We start from the raw sequence: 17,433 nt of genomic DNA on the forward strand, positions 1-17,433 counted from the left end.
CCAGGCCGACCAAAGGTAAGAAGAGATATTTTGTTACCGACCTTTCTGCGTCAGGGACCCAAATCAAGGCGCTTCTGCCCAGTGCCGTTTGTGCCAGAACTGAGACTGAGTTTGGTAAAGCAGAGCAGAAACTTTATTTTTTGATCAAAGAATGGAGAAGGGTTAGGTTATGTTCTAACGGCACCTTCTCCCCTACTGGGAAGGAGCCTTATGTATTTATAGTCTGTGACCTTGAGTGATTTAATTCTTTTAGGCATGCGTAGTTATTCTCTTGCCCTTGGCCCTTTTTGCACACGACGTCCCATCACCGTCTTGATTTTTGCACTTGGCACGTTGGTCTTTGCTGTTGGGAATCCTTTTCAGTTCCTGTAAACAAGCATAGCTCGAAACATACTTTAGGAAATGAGAAACGTTAGGGTTTTTTGGATGATAGCCCAGCGACATTTCCTCCTTCGGGGGAGGGTTGGTCTGCTGGAGATGAGGTGGAAAGAGGGAGTCTTCACTGAAGATTGAAGGAATACTGGTCCCAGGTGCTTAGGAGACAAGATTCTTTACCAGTCACTCAATAGAGACGAGTGCCTTCCTTTCATCAACGTGAGCTTTATTGTCCTGAGATTTAGGAGGTAAGTGAAACTCCCCAGATGCCTTGTCCTGTGTTACGGGAAGCCAGAGGACCCACAAGGCATTTTTAGTTTCACATTATTCTGCAGCTTCTCAGGCATGTTTTCTTGATTCCAAGTCTTAGCATACATGTTTTACAGTTTCCACACTTGGTAATCCCTCCTCCCCTTCCCGCAAATGTAGCGTCCTGAGAAGTGTGAGTGTGACCCATCACATGGGGGATTCCTATGCCTGGCTGACTCTGGGATTCCTGTGTCTGGCTGACTGTGGGACTCCTGTGTCTGGCTGACTGTGGGATTCCTGTGTCTGGCTGACTGTGGGACGCCTGTGTCTGGCTGACTCTAGCTCCTGCCCTTCAGTCCTGCACTCTAACCACTGGGATCCCGCTCAAGTATTCAAGGCCTACAACAATTCCAACCTATCTCTTACCTCTGTTCCTGAAACTAATGTTCTAGCTAACTTTTTTTCTTCACTGCCTCTTAATAGAACTCCAGAGTTCTCTGCCCCGTTACCTATTTTACCTGTTCGATTCCTATCACCCCTGGGAGGGAACGTTAGTAACTCCGATTGTGAGTTGGGCAGCCGTTTCAGAAAGTCATAGAAATGTTTTTATTCTTTGCCATGTAATTCCACTTCTGGAAATCTAAAGAACTTAATTCAAACTGTAGAAAGTACTTCATGTAGAAGACTATCTGACACAGTGAATGAGATTACCAAAGGAACATTTGTGTAGAGTAAGAAAAAGGTCCATGTTGAATCTTGGAGAATATCTTCATTATTAAAGTGTAGTCAAGGATTAATGGAGACCAGGAAAACACAGTCAGAGCTGGAGAATAATCTGGAAAGAGACGTCAAGGACACAGTTGAAGTAGGGAATGGTCAACACAAATGAAATAAAGACTCAAACCTGGCCGTTGGCTCCAGCAGTTAGGAGCTTAAACCTTAGCCCTCGCTATACCCAGGCAGTGATTGGCAGGGGCAGAAGCCAGATGGAATTAAGGAATGTGGGAAGAGTGTAGTGGTATTAAGAAGGTTGGCTGTGAACTAAAAGAGGTGAAGGACAATAAGCCAGGGGCATATAGGCCACGGAAGAGTTTTCTATAAGAGGAAAGTAAAGTCACTTCTTTGTTCATCCCCTCAACATATCACGTGCCTTCTATGAGCCAGGAGTTTTAGGTGCAAGAATCAATAAACAAAACATAAGGTTTTGCTTTCATGGAGCTTATTTTCTTGTAAGGATAGGAAATGAGCAGGTATTTTATGACGAGTGATGAGTGCTCTGAGAAAAAGAGTGGCGGGATAGAGGGACGTGATCAGAATCTGCTGCTATTTTGTAGAGGGCCTCAAGGAAGACCACTGATGAGGTGACTTTTGAACAGAGTCTTGAATGAAGTGAGAAAGCAAGAAGGTAAGATGTGGAGACTGGCTCCCTTTACCACATGCACTGGCAGAGGAAAGACCACAGAGCCTAATGGGATTGTGCTTAGCATCTCTGAGAAGCAACAACAGTATCAGGGAGGCTTGGTGGTAGCTCAGGTCAGAGAGGTGGCAATGGGCCAAGGCTTTTCAGGTCATGTGGAGGTTTGGATTTCATTCTGAGCTGGGCCACCACTGTTAAGCAGAGGATTCTTTAAAAACTTTTGTTGGTAAAAGGATCGTTGTGGCTGCTATGTTGCGAATGGACTATAAAGAGACAAAAGAAGAAACAGGCACACCCGTCCGGAGACTATTGTACCAGCCCTCCAGCATGAGGAAAACAGGTCCTGGGAGGTTTAGCTGGAGGGGCTGCCAATGAGAGAGACAATCAGTAGAAAGAGAATGTCCTGGAGGTTGACTAAGATGGTGACGCAGAAGGCCCTGAACTCCCCTCCTCACACAGACGCACTGAATATACAGCTACACACAGAGCAACTACCTTTGAAAGAAATCCAGAAACAAACTGACTCCTACATATTGGGTAAGTGAGAAAATACCCACATTGGAAACAGGTAGGAAAGGCTGAGACACACTCTCACCAGAACCCCGCCCCAAGCACAGCACCATACAATCAGGAAGGAGCTCCTAATTCCAGCTCTTCCCTGAGCAGTGAAGGATTTGGACCCCACATTTATCAACACAATGTTTAAGAGTCCCATCCTAGGGATGGGCCTCCCAAACTCATAGCTGTGAAAGCCAAGGAGGCTTCCGTTCACGAGACCCACAGGCTGTAGCACAAAAAGGAGCAGCGGTTAAGTCTCTAGTGTAAAGCATGGTAACTACAGTTGATAACACTGTCCTGTATTTTTGATCTGTGGTTGGGAAACTGCATATGCGAAGGGCCGACGTAAGTTACATGTGGATTTTTGACGGTGTGGGGGTTGATACCCTAATCTTGGATATGATCAAGAGTCAACTGTATTGTAGAATTGAAATTTGCAGAGAGTAGAACTTAAATGTTCTCCCCCACCACCACCACCACCACCACCCCACCCCACCCCCGGCAAAATTAGGTAAACATGTGATGTGATGGATGTGCTAATTAACTCGAGTGTAACCCTTTCACAATGTATACTATAGCATCCCATTGCACACTTTAAATGTCTTTAAATTTTATTTGTCAATTATATCTCAATAAAGTCAAGAAGAGGAAAGAATGTGCTAATGGCATTAATTAGAGTAGAAGGAGTTAAAGAAGCTTGAAAAAAGATGCAGTGATATAGACTGCAAAATCAGTGGGAGGAAGGAAAATGCTGAGCGGTTAGGACTGGAGATGAGATGGGGTAGTAAATGGAAGAAAGGCAAAGGGCAGCCTGGAATCCGGGCATCTACAGAGGACAATTTGCAGAAAATTCTGTCTTCTGAAGAGCATTCACTTTCCTTTCTGAAAGCATCTGCATCATTGACAGAGCACCTGCTGCTTGAAGAGACGGTGCAGCATAGCGGTAATAGTGGGGACTCTGCAGAGATGCTGTTGGTTTAAACACTTAATTTGGGAAAGTTACTCTCCCAGTGCCTCAGTTTCTTCATCTATAAAATGGGATAATAGTGCTTACCTCATGGGGCTGTTGTATTTAATGAATTAATAAATGGAGGCATTTAGAACAGCCTAGTTCATAATAAAGGTTCAGTATATAATTACTATTATTTTTAATGGGATGCAGAATAGCTTGTGGTGCAGAGCCTGGATTCTGGAGGCAAAACACCTGTGTTCAAATCCTGCCACTGCCCCTTCACTAGCTGGGAACTTTTGGAAAATTACTAAATTTCCCTCTGCCTGTTTCTTTGTCTGTAAAATGTAGAGAAGTATAGACCCCACCTCATAGGAGTATAAGAAGGATCAACTAAGTTAATATATGTCAAGTACATATAATAAGAACATTTAGGCGTATGCTGCTGTTAGTATTACTTAAGAGCCTTTTGAAGTATCAGTCTGGGGAATTGTCCAGTCTGCTGTTTGCATAGTGACGTCAGCCCCGTGCTGGTGGACGTCCCATGAGCTGTTTCCAAAGTCAAGAACCCCTGACTCCACAATCTTTGTACGAGCAGGAGTCCTTGGTCCTGAGGCAGCTTCAGTCATACTATACTTTGATGTGACAGAACACTTTTTTAAAGACAGCCAACCCCACACATCTAAGGACAGAGGTTTTCGATGTCCCCAAATAAAGCAGAAATTTTCTGAAGTAGTTTGAGCCCTTCCTCCCCCCCTTTTTTTTTCTTTTTAATCGAGAATCAATCCTTACCAGGCGTTATGTAGGGTCTTAGAGACTACATTTTACTATTGAAAACATTGACTTCTCGTGACGTAATCATTCATGTTAGTCTATTAGGATTAGCTTTATTAGCTGTGTATCACAGAAAAGTCACACTAGAAACGGTGCAAACCAGACGGAACTTGATTTTCTCTCACATCACAGTCTGAGCTGGCATAGTGGCTTTGCCCACAAGGTTGCTATGTGTCCACTTTTAGTGGTTTGGTGTCTTGCTGTTCCACGTCCCTCCAGCGGTTCCCCTGATCTCACTGCATTGTGGCTGAGCAGGAGAACCACATACCAGGCAGCAGGATGGGGAAGGGAAAGAGAAGGAGAGAAGGTGAGAGAAGACGCAGGTGTTGTACACAGCTTCTGCTTACAACCCACTGGCCAGGACTTTGACACGTGGTTGCAAGGGAAGCCAGGAAATAGTCTTTAGTTTGAGTGACCATGTACTCAGCTAAATGAACGCATTATTACAGAAGAAGGGGGAGAAGAGATTTGAAGGAAAACTAGCAGCCGTTCTCATACTTGTATCATTTTTATTAAAAGAATCGCTAATTTCTTGACACCTTTTCTGATCAATGACTTCAAAAACTTACCATGTCACACATGGTAAGTTGAGGTCTGACATAGCCTAAAAAAGAATGATCATTTATAGTTTTAGAATTATAATGTTTCAAAGAAATGAAATACAAAAAAAGAAAAATACCAAAAGCTTAAAAAATGAACAAAAGGCAAGTCCAAACTGTTAGTGCTCAGTAAATGTTACAAGACATGTTGAAAATGTCTACCTTCTCACCAGATTTTAGGCCCAGCTGTATCCCACATTGACATTTTTACACAAATAGCACAAAAGTCACAAAAGACACTTTTTAAGTGGCTAGGAGAAAATGAAATTTAACAAAGAACCTCAAAGATCTGAAGTTAATTGCACACTTGCACCAGAACCTCCAGTGAGGCGGGAGCCCATCATCCCTCTGACTTGTATCTGAGAGCTTTAAGGTAAAAATGCCTTGCTGGCCTCAGTTAGTCAGAGAGAGGGAAATCCAGCACAGTTCATTTTCATTCCTCTTAGGAGGAAAATGTTGCAAGGCCTAGCATATTTTTATAGCTGAGACTGTACAAAAAGATGGCCCTAACCCAAGAAGGCAAGAGGTCAGTGAGTTGAGCACAGGACTTGAAGGAAGTGCTGACAAAACCTTTAACTGAGAATCTGAGTCTATCGGACTCCGCAGTCCCATTCAAACTCATTCGCTCCGCTGGAAATCTGAAAACATTCTGTGTGAAGAATCTTTTAAAAGTACCTCGAAGTTTTTTAGCATTTACTCAGATCATAAGAACAGAATGACCTAAAACATAACCAACCTAAAGAGTCATGGTCAAAAAAAAAAACACGCACACAAAAAAACAGCCTTTCTGGGAACTTGATCCTCATCAAGTCACAGGAATGGGAAATGGAAATTCTTAATCAGGTTAAAGTCACTAATATTTAGAAAGCCTCCACGGCTGGAGGGCACATTTCCTTGAGTCTAGGGCAAAAGCCAGTTTTATTCCAAGAAAAATACAGAGAACTGTTGTGTTGAGATCTAGTAAAACAAGTGAGGATAAAGCAGGCCTTTAACAAACAGTTCTTTATTGCCACAAAAATCCCCAGGGCCTCTCTGTTCCCTGAATCGCTCTAGTGTCTGACTGTAGGACTCAAAAAGAAACAAAAATGTTACCACTGACCCACAGAGCTGCGGGCCCTCCCTCCCCCAACACTTACAAGAATTTTGGAACTGGGTTTTCACTCGTCCCTACAGTCGGAGTAGATCAGCAGGTCCAGGGTATGACCTCTTGGAGCCCTCACACAAGGTGGTGGCTGAGTCCCTCTCCCCAGCCACCCCAGGATGGAGCCAGCTCCTTGACACAAGCGTGCAGGGTCCAGCTGTCACCAGAGACCAGTTGACGCCTCACAGCATATGCTAGTTAGGACACAGGCACCCTCTATGAACCTTCACATGACGTACCGCAAAGACAACCACACATCTTGGGCCTGACTTCCTGGGATTACTGTTAAATGTCAGGCATCATTTAAACGGCCCCATATTACACGTCTACTATATGCAGGTGATATGCACTCTCTAATCCTTAAAATAACCCTGCAATATGGGAATTAGGTCCATGTAATATAGATAAGGAAACCAGGCTTGAAAGAGGTTGAGTGACTGCAAGACTCGAGGCAGCCAGCCCGATTCCACAGAAGGTGTTTTCCTATACTCTATATCCTGTCTCCACACCTCGTGAATTTCTTCAACCCTGTCTAATTCCAGGGCAAAAATAAGCAATTTCCCAGCCTGAGGATAAAACTGCTGACACCCAGTCTCTACCCTCCAAAATCTTGAATAACAACATATAAAACTCATGTGCTTGGTTACTCTGAGAACTGAAACCTACATAAAATCCCCCTAAACTCATCATATCATAAATTTGTTTTCCAAACCAATTATTAAAGGCACTAAAAACAGGATATTGCAAGTGAGACACAACCGCCCACCTCACCTAGAATATCTTGTCCTGTCTTCTCCTGATTTCCTTGCTTCCTTCTCTGCAGTTTGTGTGGAAGAGGGACAGCAGGTTGCACCAGCTCGGAGAGGCCTCCCTGAGCCATCAGGCTCTTACTGGGCCCTGAGCAACTTGAGGAAAGGGACAATTTTATTTTGCCTTCCTAATGCCTTACACATAGTGCCTGGTGGAAGGACTGGTTTGATAAATGCTCCATTGAATCAGTGACACTGGTAGGAAGTCCACAGTGGTACAACACTTTATTGAGACTTGCTTTGTAATTTAGCTCACAAAGCTACCACTCTAAGCTGTTTAGAATTGGGGTTAAGAAAACCCTGCATATTTGTTTTAGAGATACTGCTATTCAGCAAATTCTAAACACAAGAAATGATATTAGCAGAAGGAAAGAACATTCTTCCCCTTCCTTTTCCAAAGGATGCCTTTTCAGCTCTGACATCTTCTTGGCAGCTAACAAGACTTTTAGTCATTTGATATTTTCTTCTGATTCAAATTCACATTGTGACGGAAAAACTGCCACGACTAACAAATTAATGCTGGAATCTTACCATGTTATGCCTGGCTTGTTTTAACAATCTCATGGTCTGAACTTTCCAAGTATGAGAGAAAAACAATGTCAATTTTTGCTGACCTACTGAAACCAGTGGGCTGTCACATAGCCTTTATTTGTTTGTTACTGGAAGCTCTATGACTTGTCCCAGTGGAAAGTCAGTAAGTTTTTTTTCCCTATCTGTGAAAAGTAAAGATAAATCTACGTATAAAAAGCTTATCTTTCTTAAAAAGAAAGTTGGCAAATTCATTCATATTGTTATTAACTTTTCCAAGAACATTAATATTTCTGTTGACCTCCCTGTCAGGAAACACTCTTGCTGCTGTTCGCACTGTAAGACATAAGCATGGAATTTCCACTCCATCACTTTGTGGAATGGATTGGGATATTGGTATTTGGGGGACAATTTTTTGGGAAACTTTCAAAGTGTAAACTATATCAGTCAAGTACACAAATCTGAAGTGTCTTGCTTGATGAATGTTTACAAAGTGAACTCATCCAAGTTAACTGCCACTCAGATCAAGATGTCGACCTTGAAAAGGAACATATCTTCCAAGAAGGACTCCTTGGGGTTAACTGGGAACAAATTTGTAATTCGAGTCTAGCAGCTGTTGCTGACAGAGGCCTCTCACACATGCTGCTTTTCAGGGAAAAACTACAGGCTGAGCTGTCAGCCTTTTGCACTGTGTTCCTACTGTGTGACTCCTGGCATCTCTTTTGACAAATAGGACTGAGACCCATCTTGTCCAATTGGAACTGCACATCTCTACTGACCAGTCAGAGAGGCTCCATAACAACCAATCAGAATTTGAGAAACAGACCAATCAGGACAGTGGTATTGGGACCAATCAGACTGTGCAGATTTGGATTCGTCATTTGCATAAAGATGGACTAATTAGGAACCAGGGAACTTTTTGTGTGAAATCCTGCCACCTTTTGTCTCCTTAGAGCTCACTTTTTGTTTTTCACTGGAGGTGGTTTGCAAACTATTTACCTGAATAAATTTTCTCCCTTTATAGCACCCTGGATTGGGGATTTCTACTGGCATGAGAGTGGTGGTGGTTACCTTTTGTTGACAAAGATTACAAGAAAATTCCTTTATGTACCATGTTAGTCATTCTTCACCACAGAGGTAACCACAGTTCTGACTTCTATCATCAAGATTAGTATGCTTGTCCTGTTTTTGAATGTTGTATAAATGGAATCATACTATATAAGTTCTTTCGTATTTGCCTTTTTTCGCTCAATATTATAAGATCTATATAGCTACATGTGGCAGTACTTTATTCTTTTCTATTGCTGTATAGTATTCCATTGTGTGAATATGGCACAATTTATTTACATATTCTATTGATAGTCATTTGGGTTGTTTCAAGTTTTTGGCTATTATTAGTAAAGCTGCTAGGAAATTCTTACCCATGTCACTTGGTAAACATAAACACTCATTTCTGTTCCATATAGAGTCAGGAGTGGAATTGCTGATTCTCTCTCTCTGTCTCTCTCTCACTCACACACACACACACATTCATCTTTAATAAATACTGCCAAACACATTCCAAAGTGTTTGTGCCAATTTATACTCCCACCAGCAATTATATGAGAGTTCAGGTAGCTCTGTATCCTTGTCAATATTTACTATTTTCAACTTTTTAATTTTAGCCATTCTATTGGGTGTATACTGATACCTAGTAGTTGTAATTTGCTTTCCCCTGATGAGTAATAATGTTGATCTCCTTTTTGTACTTACTAGTCATTTAGATATAATCCTTTGTGAAGTGCCTATTCAAGCCTTTTGCCCATTTTCCCCCCAAATACATTGTCTTTTTTCCTACTGATTTGTAAAAGTTCTTTATGTATTTTGAGTATGTTATTTTGTTTGTTAAATACATATATAGGAAATCTAGTCTCCCAATATACCGCTTGCCTTTTAACTCTCTTAATGGTGTAGTTCAATGAAAAGAGATCTTAATTTTAATAAAATCCAGTTTATCAATCTTTTTATGGTTAGTGGTTTTTATGTCTTTTTTTTTTCTTTTTCTGGGAGGTGGCTGACATAGGGAGTGACAGGCCCAAGGGGCTGTGTGGAATACTGTCAAATCCACATTACTCATGTACCAAATGTAATTTTTAATTTCAAGCATAGACTTTGAGGATCTATTGGGTGTGCAAAGGGCGACATAAACATATTCTTATATTTCCTACTATAAGCCTTATCATTTTACCTTCCATATTTAGGTCTCTGACCCACTCTGAATTGATTTTTATATGAGATATGATATAGGTGTCAAGGTTCATTTTTCTCTCGTGCAGGTATATTGTTGCCTCAGCATCATTTTTTATTAAAAAGACCATTTTCCCTTCCCCCCTCCTGAATTATAGTGCATCTTTTTCAGAAATCAAGTGACCGAATTTGTGTGGATTTGTTTCTGGACTCTATTCTGTTGAACTGGACATTTTCTTTATCCTTGGACCAATACAGCACCATCTTTTTTTTTTTTTTTTTTTTTAATTTTATTGGGGAATATTGGGGAACAGTGTGTTTCTCCAGGGCCCATCAGCTCCAAGTTGTTGTCCTTCAATCTAGTTGTAGAGGACGCAGCTCAGCTCCAAGTCCAGTCGCCGTTTTCAATCTTTAGTTGCAGGGGGCGCAGCCCACCATCCCATGCGGGAATTGAACCGGCAACCTTGTTGTTGAGAGTACATCACCATCTTAATAATTGAAATGTTGCTTTAAATCCTGCAATTTGGTAGTGTGAAGTCCTCCAATTTTGCTGTTTTTCTTCACGATTTTCTCGGCTATCATAAGTCTTTTGCCTAGGTTATAAATTTCCATAATAATGTTAGCAATAACATTAATTTCTATGAAAACAACACTGCTGGAAATTTGTTTAGAATTGCACTGTGTCTATAGATCAATTTGGAAAGGACTGATATCTTAATTATTTTGAATCTTCCAATGCATGATGATGATGTATCTGTTTATTCTATTTATTTAAGTCTTCATTAATTTCTTAAATAATGTTTTGAAGTCTTCAGCATATATGTCTTGCTCATATTCATTTGATGCATTCTTTGATTTTGATGTTTTTGATGCTATTATAAATTTTTTAAAAATTGTTTTATTGGGGAAATTGGGGAACAGTGTGTTTTTCCAAGACCATCAGCCCCATGTCAAGTCATTGTTTTCAATGTAGTTGTGGGGGGCACAGCTCACTGGTCCAGGTGGGAATTGAACCGCTGACCTTGGTGCCATAAGCACTGTACTTTAACCACTGAGCCAACCGGCTGCCCACCAGCAGCTCAGCTCCAAGCTGAAGCCGCCACCCCCTCACTGGCCCACATGGGTATCAAACCGGCAACCCCAGTTCCATGAGCACTGTGCTCTAACCACTGAGTCAACTGGCCACCCCTATAAATATTATTTTAATTTCCCCCAATTGTTTGTTGCTAGCGTAAAGAAATACAAAAGATATTTACTGACCTTATACCCTTTGACTTTGCTAAATTTACTTATAAATTTTAGTTGTTTGTAGATTACTTTGGATTATCTATATATAGAACCTTGGCATTTATAAGTGAGACAGTTTACTTTGTCATTTCTAATCTCTATTCTTTTCTTTTTCTTGCCTTTATTGAACTGGCTAGAACTTCTAGTCCTGTGCAGTGCTGTTGAATAGAAGTGTGATAGTGAATATACGTGTCTTGCTCCTGACCTCAATGGAAAAATGTTTAATATTTCACTAGTAAGTGCAATGTTAGCTATAGGGTTTTAAAGGTATTCCTTATTTGCTAGGAGCTTTATCATAAATAATATTAAGAATTTTTATAACACTACTGAATTTTATCAAATGCTGCATCTACTGACATGATGATATGAGTTACCTCCTATGTTGTGTTCATTATACCCTTGATTTTTTTATTTTGATGTAATTGTGTTCACATGGAGTTGTATAAAAAATAGATCACAGGTACTTTTTCCCAGTTTCCCTCAATACTAGCATATTTCAAAATGATAGTACAATATCACAACCAGCATATTTATATTGATATAGAATCCACTGATCTTGTTCATGTTTCCACTTTGATTTTTGAACATTAAACCAAACTTGCATTCTTCATTCATGTGTATACACACACACACACACACTGGATTCAATAAGCTAATATTTTATGGAGGATTTTGCATCTATATTCATGAGAGATATTGGCCTGTAATTTTCTTTTCTTGGAATGACCTGCCAGGTTTTAGTATTAGGGTTTTATTGACCTCATGGAATGATTTGAAAGTGTTTTTTTTTCTTGATTCTCTGAAAGAGTTTGTATATGTTTGGTATTATATCTGCTTGAAATACTTGGAAAAATTCACCAGTGAGATGAGCCATCTGGGTTTGAAATTTTCCTTGTGGGAAAAATTTAAAATACAGATTTGATTTTTAAAACAGATCTAGGACTATTCAGAATTTTTATTTCCTTTTTTCAGAAATTTAAAAAAATAAATTTTATTGGGGAATATTAGGGAACAGTGTGTTTCTCCAGGGCCCATCAGCTCCAAGTCGTTGTCTTTCAATCTAGTTGTGGAGGGCGCAGCTCAGCTCCAAGTCCAGTTGCCGTTTTCAATCTTTAGTTGCAGGGGGCGCAGCCCACCATCCCATGGGGTAATTGAACCGGCAACCTTGTTGTTCAGAGCTCGTGCTCTAACCAACTGAGCCATCCGGCCACTCCAGAAATGTTTTTCAAGGAATGTTTCCATTTCATCTAAATTGCCACGTTGAGAGTTTTTTTTTTCCCTGATTACCTCTTATCTTTTTAATAATGTCTGTAAAAGCTGTAGTGATGTTTTCTTTTCCATTTGTTTTCTCCTTTTTTTTTTTTTGGTTAGTCTTACTGAGGGTTATTAATTTTAATTAATCCTTCAGGGAATCACCTTTGGCTTTGTTGATTTTCTCTTTTATAGGTCATCTTTCTTTTTAATTGATTTTTGCTCATTATTTCCTTTCTTCTCCTTTCTTTAGGTTAATTTTTGCTGTGTTTTCTAGATTTTTGAGATAAAAGCTTAGATTGAATTTTCAGCCTTTTTTAATGCACGAACTTAGTTATAAATTTTCCTTTAAACACCGCTTTCACTGGATCCCACAAATTTTGACATGTCATATTTTATTTTTCAATTCAAAATATTATTTCCTTGTAACTTCTTGTTTCACCATGGATTTTTTAGAAGGGTATTGCTTGCTTTCAAATTGTTTGGATTGTTTTCCTACTCTCGTCATAGAACTGTGTTCTATATATTTCAATTTTTTGAGTATTTGTTGTGATTTGCTTTATGGCCCAGCATATGGTCTATTTTTGTAAATGGTTCATGTGCATTTGAAAAGAATGTGTATTCTATAGTTCAACTTTCTATATTCTTAATGATTTTAAAAATCTTATTGGTCTACAAGTTATTGAGAGAGGTGTGGTAAGAGCTTCAAGTCTGTGAATTTGTCTATGTCTTTTTTCTTTATTGTGGTAAAATATACACAACATAAGGTTTGCCATACTGTTTCATAGTTAGGTAAATTTGCTTTATGTATTCGAAATCATTCTTAATAGGCGCACTTAAATTTAAGATTGTTATATCATCCTGATAGATTGATCTGTTCATTATTTGGAAATGTCTCTCTTCATTTTCTCTTTATTTTTCTTAAAAATTCTTACCTTAAAGTCTACTTTGTCTAATAGTTAAGTCATACCAACATCCTTCTGGTTAATGTTTGCGTGGTGTATTTATTTTCAATCTATCTGTGGCCTTATATTTTAAAGGTAGACGGCTTTATAAGTAGGTTTTGCTTTTAAATGGAATGCTGATGTCAAATTCAGGCACACTCACAGTTTCCTTGGTTTGTGGTACTCATAAAAGGGACATGACAATGGCCTTGGATAGGGACCCTGCAGTTTAGGCTTGATATAGCTGAAGGGAAAGGGATCTCCCTATTGGTGGAATATTTTGATACAACAAATTACTACCCTCAAATTTATTTGTTTCTAAAATGTTTTATGTTCATTATAAATAGTGTCAGGTTAAAGAAGAGTGGGCTTGAATTGCAGAATGGCTGTCTACCACTCAGCACCCTCAGAGGGAAAGATGTGTAGTCAGTGCTATGCAAACCTCTACATTTTTCTCAGAAAAATTCCTAATTGAACGATTTCATGTTGGAATCATAGATTAATCACTGAATTTTTAAGTGGTTAGGAACCTCAGAGAACATATTGGACCCACTGTCATGCTTCTGATTACTTAAATATGGACAAATTAAGTGTAGTTCCATTCTTGTCACTCATACCATGCAGGTAAATGGAGAACTAAGTGTTTGAACTTTGGTTTTAAATATAATTTTGATTTTTAGAAATAACAACAGGTTAAAAAAAATGGACCAAAGTGTAAATAAAATGGGCAACTGATATATTTCAGTTCCCAAAGAAAATTTATAAGGAAGAGTTGTTGTTTTACTTTGCAGCTTTCGGTCCTAAAAAAAAGACTTCATCATTTTATATGTGATGTGGCTTTCTGGGCTGCTAACATCATCATAGAATTTGACTGGAGTTCCCATCTCTTGAAAATGAATGGGCATTTTCCTGCTCTCCACACGCATCAGCTTCACTTCCAGGGGGCCCAAGTTTACATAATCCTATGGTGAACAGACACAGAAGAGAATAGGAAGGTTATTCAGCAAGTTACCACCTTCAACAGATCAGGCTTTCTTTATTATACTTGGCCTTGATATGACATTGCCCTCCTAGTTGCCTGAATGCTGTATAATATATGAAATATGAGAGCTACTGAAAATAAAAAGCCACTCAGTAAACTTATATGCCTAGTGGGGTGTGGTAGGTAGACAAAATCTCCCAAAGAAAAGGCAGCAAGGCTAGCAGGCTTGTCTTTAGGGGGGTTCAGCAGGGGCACCAGCTAGAATTGGGGGGGGGCGGTATAGCCTCTGCAAACTCTCTCATTGGTAAAAGAAAGTGTTGGATATATTATATATATATATTTAGTCCTCAGTTGGCCAGGACATAACCACAGCAGAGTTTCTGTATTATTCATGAACAAAGGGAAAGATCTGCAAACATCACTCTGATTTTAAATGCTCTAATATTAAAACAAATTCTTTAGAATTTTGCGCTTTTCACAGGACCTTTGGCTACTGTATAGATAACACTTACCACATTCTGCCAAATTATGTTCAAGGTATCAACGACCAGAATTAGAAGTCTAACTTCTATGAAATCCCACAGCGAACCTCACACTGGGTTGACATAGCTCAGGCCCTACCTAACGTGCCTTCCCTCTTGGAAGCCTCCTCAAGCCATAACTCTTTCTTTTGAATTCCTTCAGCATTTTAATAAGCCTTTCCTGAGTACCCACTATATGCCAGGCTGTGTACCAAGTGCTGGGGTGCAATGATAAGCTCACAGACCTGTCAGGGAGACAGATATAGATAGTTTGTTCCTCTTGTACAGTAATTAATGATTTGCTCATCTGTCTTCTATTACCATGTAAGCTGTTTGAAGCTAGGGCCTGCCATATAGTCATCTTTGAGACTTCAATTCCTGCTGTTCTCCTTAAATTCCCAAGCATCTAACAAGTACCTGGAATGTTGTGGGATTCTCAATAAATATTTGTTAGAACTTAGGAATATCAAAGAATAAAAAAAGAAGGCAACATTTTATTACTCAAAATTGTATATAACTATTTTAAAAACTTCTAAAAATACATAATTATAGAGCTACAATGAATGTAAGGTAGGAGAAAAGCAAATTGATGGACATCTACCACATATTTCAGAATCCTAATGCACTGTATTAGTCTACTCAAGCTGTCATAACAAAATACTGTGGACTGAGTGGCATAAACAATAGAGATTTATTTCTCACAGTTCTGGAAGCTGGAAAGTCCAAGATCGTGGTGCCAGCATGATTGGGTCCTGGTGAGAGCTCTCTTCCTGGCTTGCAAATGGCTGCCCTCTCACTGTGTCCCCACAAGGTAGAGCCTATTCTTATGAGGCCACAGTCGTATCGGATGAGAGCCCCATCTTTATGACTATGTTTAATCTTAATCACCTCCTAAAGACCCTGTCTCTAGATACAGTTACGTTGTGTGTTAGGGCTTCAACATATGAATGGGAGAGAGGTACGATGTGACATAATTCAGTCTATAACATACACAATGCCATTTTCACCACACCAAAAATTTCCATGGTAAGTAAGGAGGTCTTTCACTCAACCAAATGGTATGCAATTTTGGAATTTTGTAGATAGTTGTCCACTAGCCTGAGGTCATCATAACATACCAGGTGTCATGATTCCAAGATACCCATGGGGGTGGTTTGAAGGCTATAGAGACTAGAATTTCAGTCTTTAAATTGTCACTTGATGGTGACAGGACTGAACTGTAGTTAGTTAAAACGATTTTTGTTGATTTATTCAGTTTCTTTTGCTTTCTTATATCACTCTTTTGCCTACAACTTTAATTTCTAAAAGAACTTTTAAAGTTGTTGGTAGTATCAAGAAGGAAAATAGCAGGGGGTAGATGTGAGAGTAATCGGAATGTACCGAAAAGGTTTTAAAATGAAAAGGCTTGATATCCCAGGTATATGGATGTGGCAGTTTGTACTTTCCAAAGATGGCCATGCTAATATATATCCTGCCCCACATGGTTTTCTTACAATGTGATGCTGACGTTACCCTTTCAAGATATACAAGCTACATTCCCTCCCCTTGGGTGGCACTTTGTAACAATATCAACCAATAGATTATGATGGAAGGGATGGTGTATGATTTTCAAGGCTAAGTCACACCAAACATTGCAGCTGTCATCGTGGTATCAGGGATTACTTGCTTGCTCTTGGAGAAGTCAGACACCATAATAAAGGGACAATCAAAGTGCCTTATAGAGAGGCCATGTGCAGAGGAATCGAAGCCCCAGATTAGACAGCATCAACCTGCCAGCCATGTGAGTGAACCGTCTGGGAAGTGAATACTCCTGCCCCCATCAAGTCTTCAGATGACTGCAGCCCCAACCAATATACGCCTGCAACTGCCTGAGAGTCCCAGTGAGAACTGTTCAATGAGCCTTTCCTGAATTCTTAACCAACAGAAGCCCTGAAAGAAAATAAGTGATTATTGTTATAAGGCACTAAGTCTCGGGGTGATTTGTTACGCAGCATTAGATAACTGACATGCATACTAGTAATGGAGGTCTGTAAATGAATATAGGTAGCAAACTGGGCAGAAGTAAGAGTGAAAATAGTATCCAATGAGAGATGTGAATGGTGGGCAAATTTTACTAATAATTGCACATAGAATTTTTCAATATCCATAATTTAGGTTAATTTCCTCCATTAATTAATAAAATAGCATTATCTTAGTAGTCAAAGTTGTTTTCTCATGAGTCTTACCTTGAAATCCCTCTCATCCTCGTAGAGTAAGTACTTCATATCAGAGACCCCAAACTCTGTACTTGAGCTCTGTTTTGTGTCTATCGTCAGACGCTGGCCAGGTCTGATGCCGTCCTCATGACTAAGAGGTAAAGTACCGATCTCAACTGATGAGCTCATCGCGTCTCTACTTTTTACTTCCATGGGATGCGGTTTTGACTCTTCTGGGATGAATGAAAATAAATTATTTATGTGTATATTTTGGACAGATAAAAATATATACTTTGTCACATTTTTAATTTGAAAGATCTTTGAGAATCTCTTGGGGGAGATGAATGTGAGAATTAGAAATGTGTTAGCGTGAGCCCCATTTTCAGAAACTCTAAGTTCTATGTCCTTCTGTTGGCTGAGACGTCACAGTCATCGCATGGGAACTTTTGAATGGGCTGGATTTTTTGTTGGTTGGCTAAATTGGAAAACACACCATGCCAATGTAGAAAACACTCCATCCCTCTCCACCAGTTATCTATTTTAATTCTCTGTGAAACATAGTTACTTT

At 39.6% G+C, this 17,433-nt stretch overlaps 1 protein-coding gene and 1 long non-coding RNA gene across 3 annotated transcripts in view; one reads left to right on the plus strand and one right to left on the minus strand.

Annotated features, from left to right (window-relative positions):
• The first annotated feature begins 311 nt into the window (after positions 1 to 311).
• The window catches only part of LOC141572209 (uncharacterized), a 78,713-nt gene continuing 61,591 nt past the window's right edge, over positions 312 to 17,433 (plus strand). For both annotated transcript variants that reach the window (XR_012497452.1, XR_012497453.1), the window contains exon 1: positions 312 to 623. This is a non-coding gene — a long non-coding RNA (uncharacterized LOC141572209). The remainder of the gene's footprint in view (positions 624 to 17,433) is intronic.
• Positions 13,703 to 17,433, minus strand: part of CCDC83 (coiled-coil domain containing 83) — a 43,608-nt gene continuing 39,877 nt past the window's right edge. The window contains exons 10-11 of the mRNA XM_019739561.2: positions 16,896 to 17,098; positions 13,703 to 14,129 (exon numbers count right to left, since the gene is read on the minus strand). Coding sequence (XP_019595120.2) covers positions 13,968 to 14,129; positions 16,896 to 17,098 — 365 coding nt within the window. The 3' untranslated portion in view covers positions 13,703 to 13,967. The remainder of the gene's footprint in view (positions 14,130 to 16,895; positions 17,099 to 17,433) is intronic.

The sequence above is a fragment of the Rhinolophus sinicus genome, linkage group LG06 (assembly GCF_036562045.2).
Source record: "Rhinolophus sinicus isolate RSC01 linkage group LG06, ASM3656204v1, whole genome shotgun sequence".
NCBI lineage: Eukaryota > Metazoa > Chordata > Mammalia > Chiroptera > Rhinolophidae > Rhinolophus > Rhinolophus sinicus.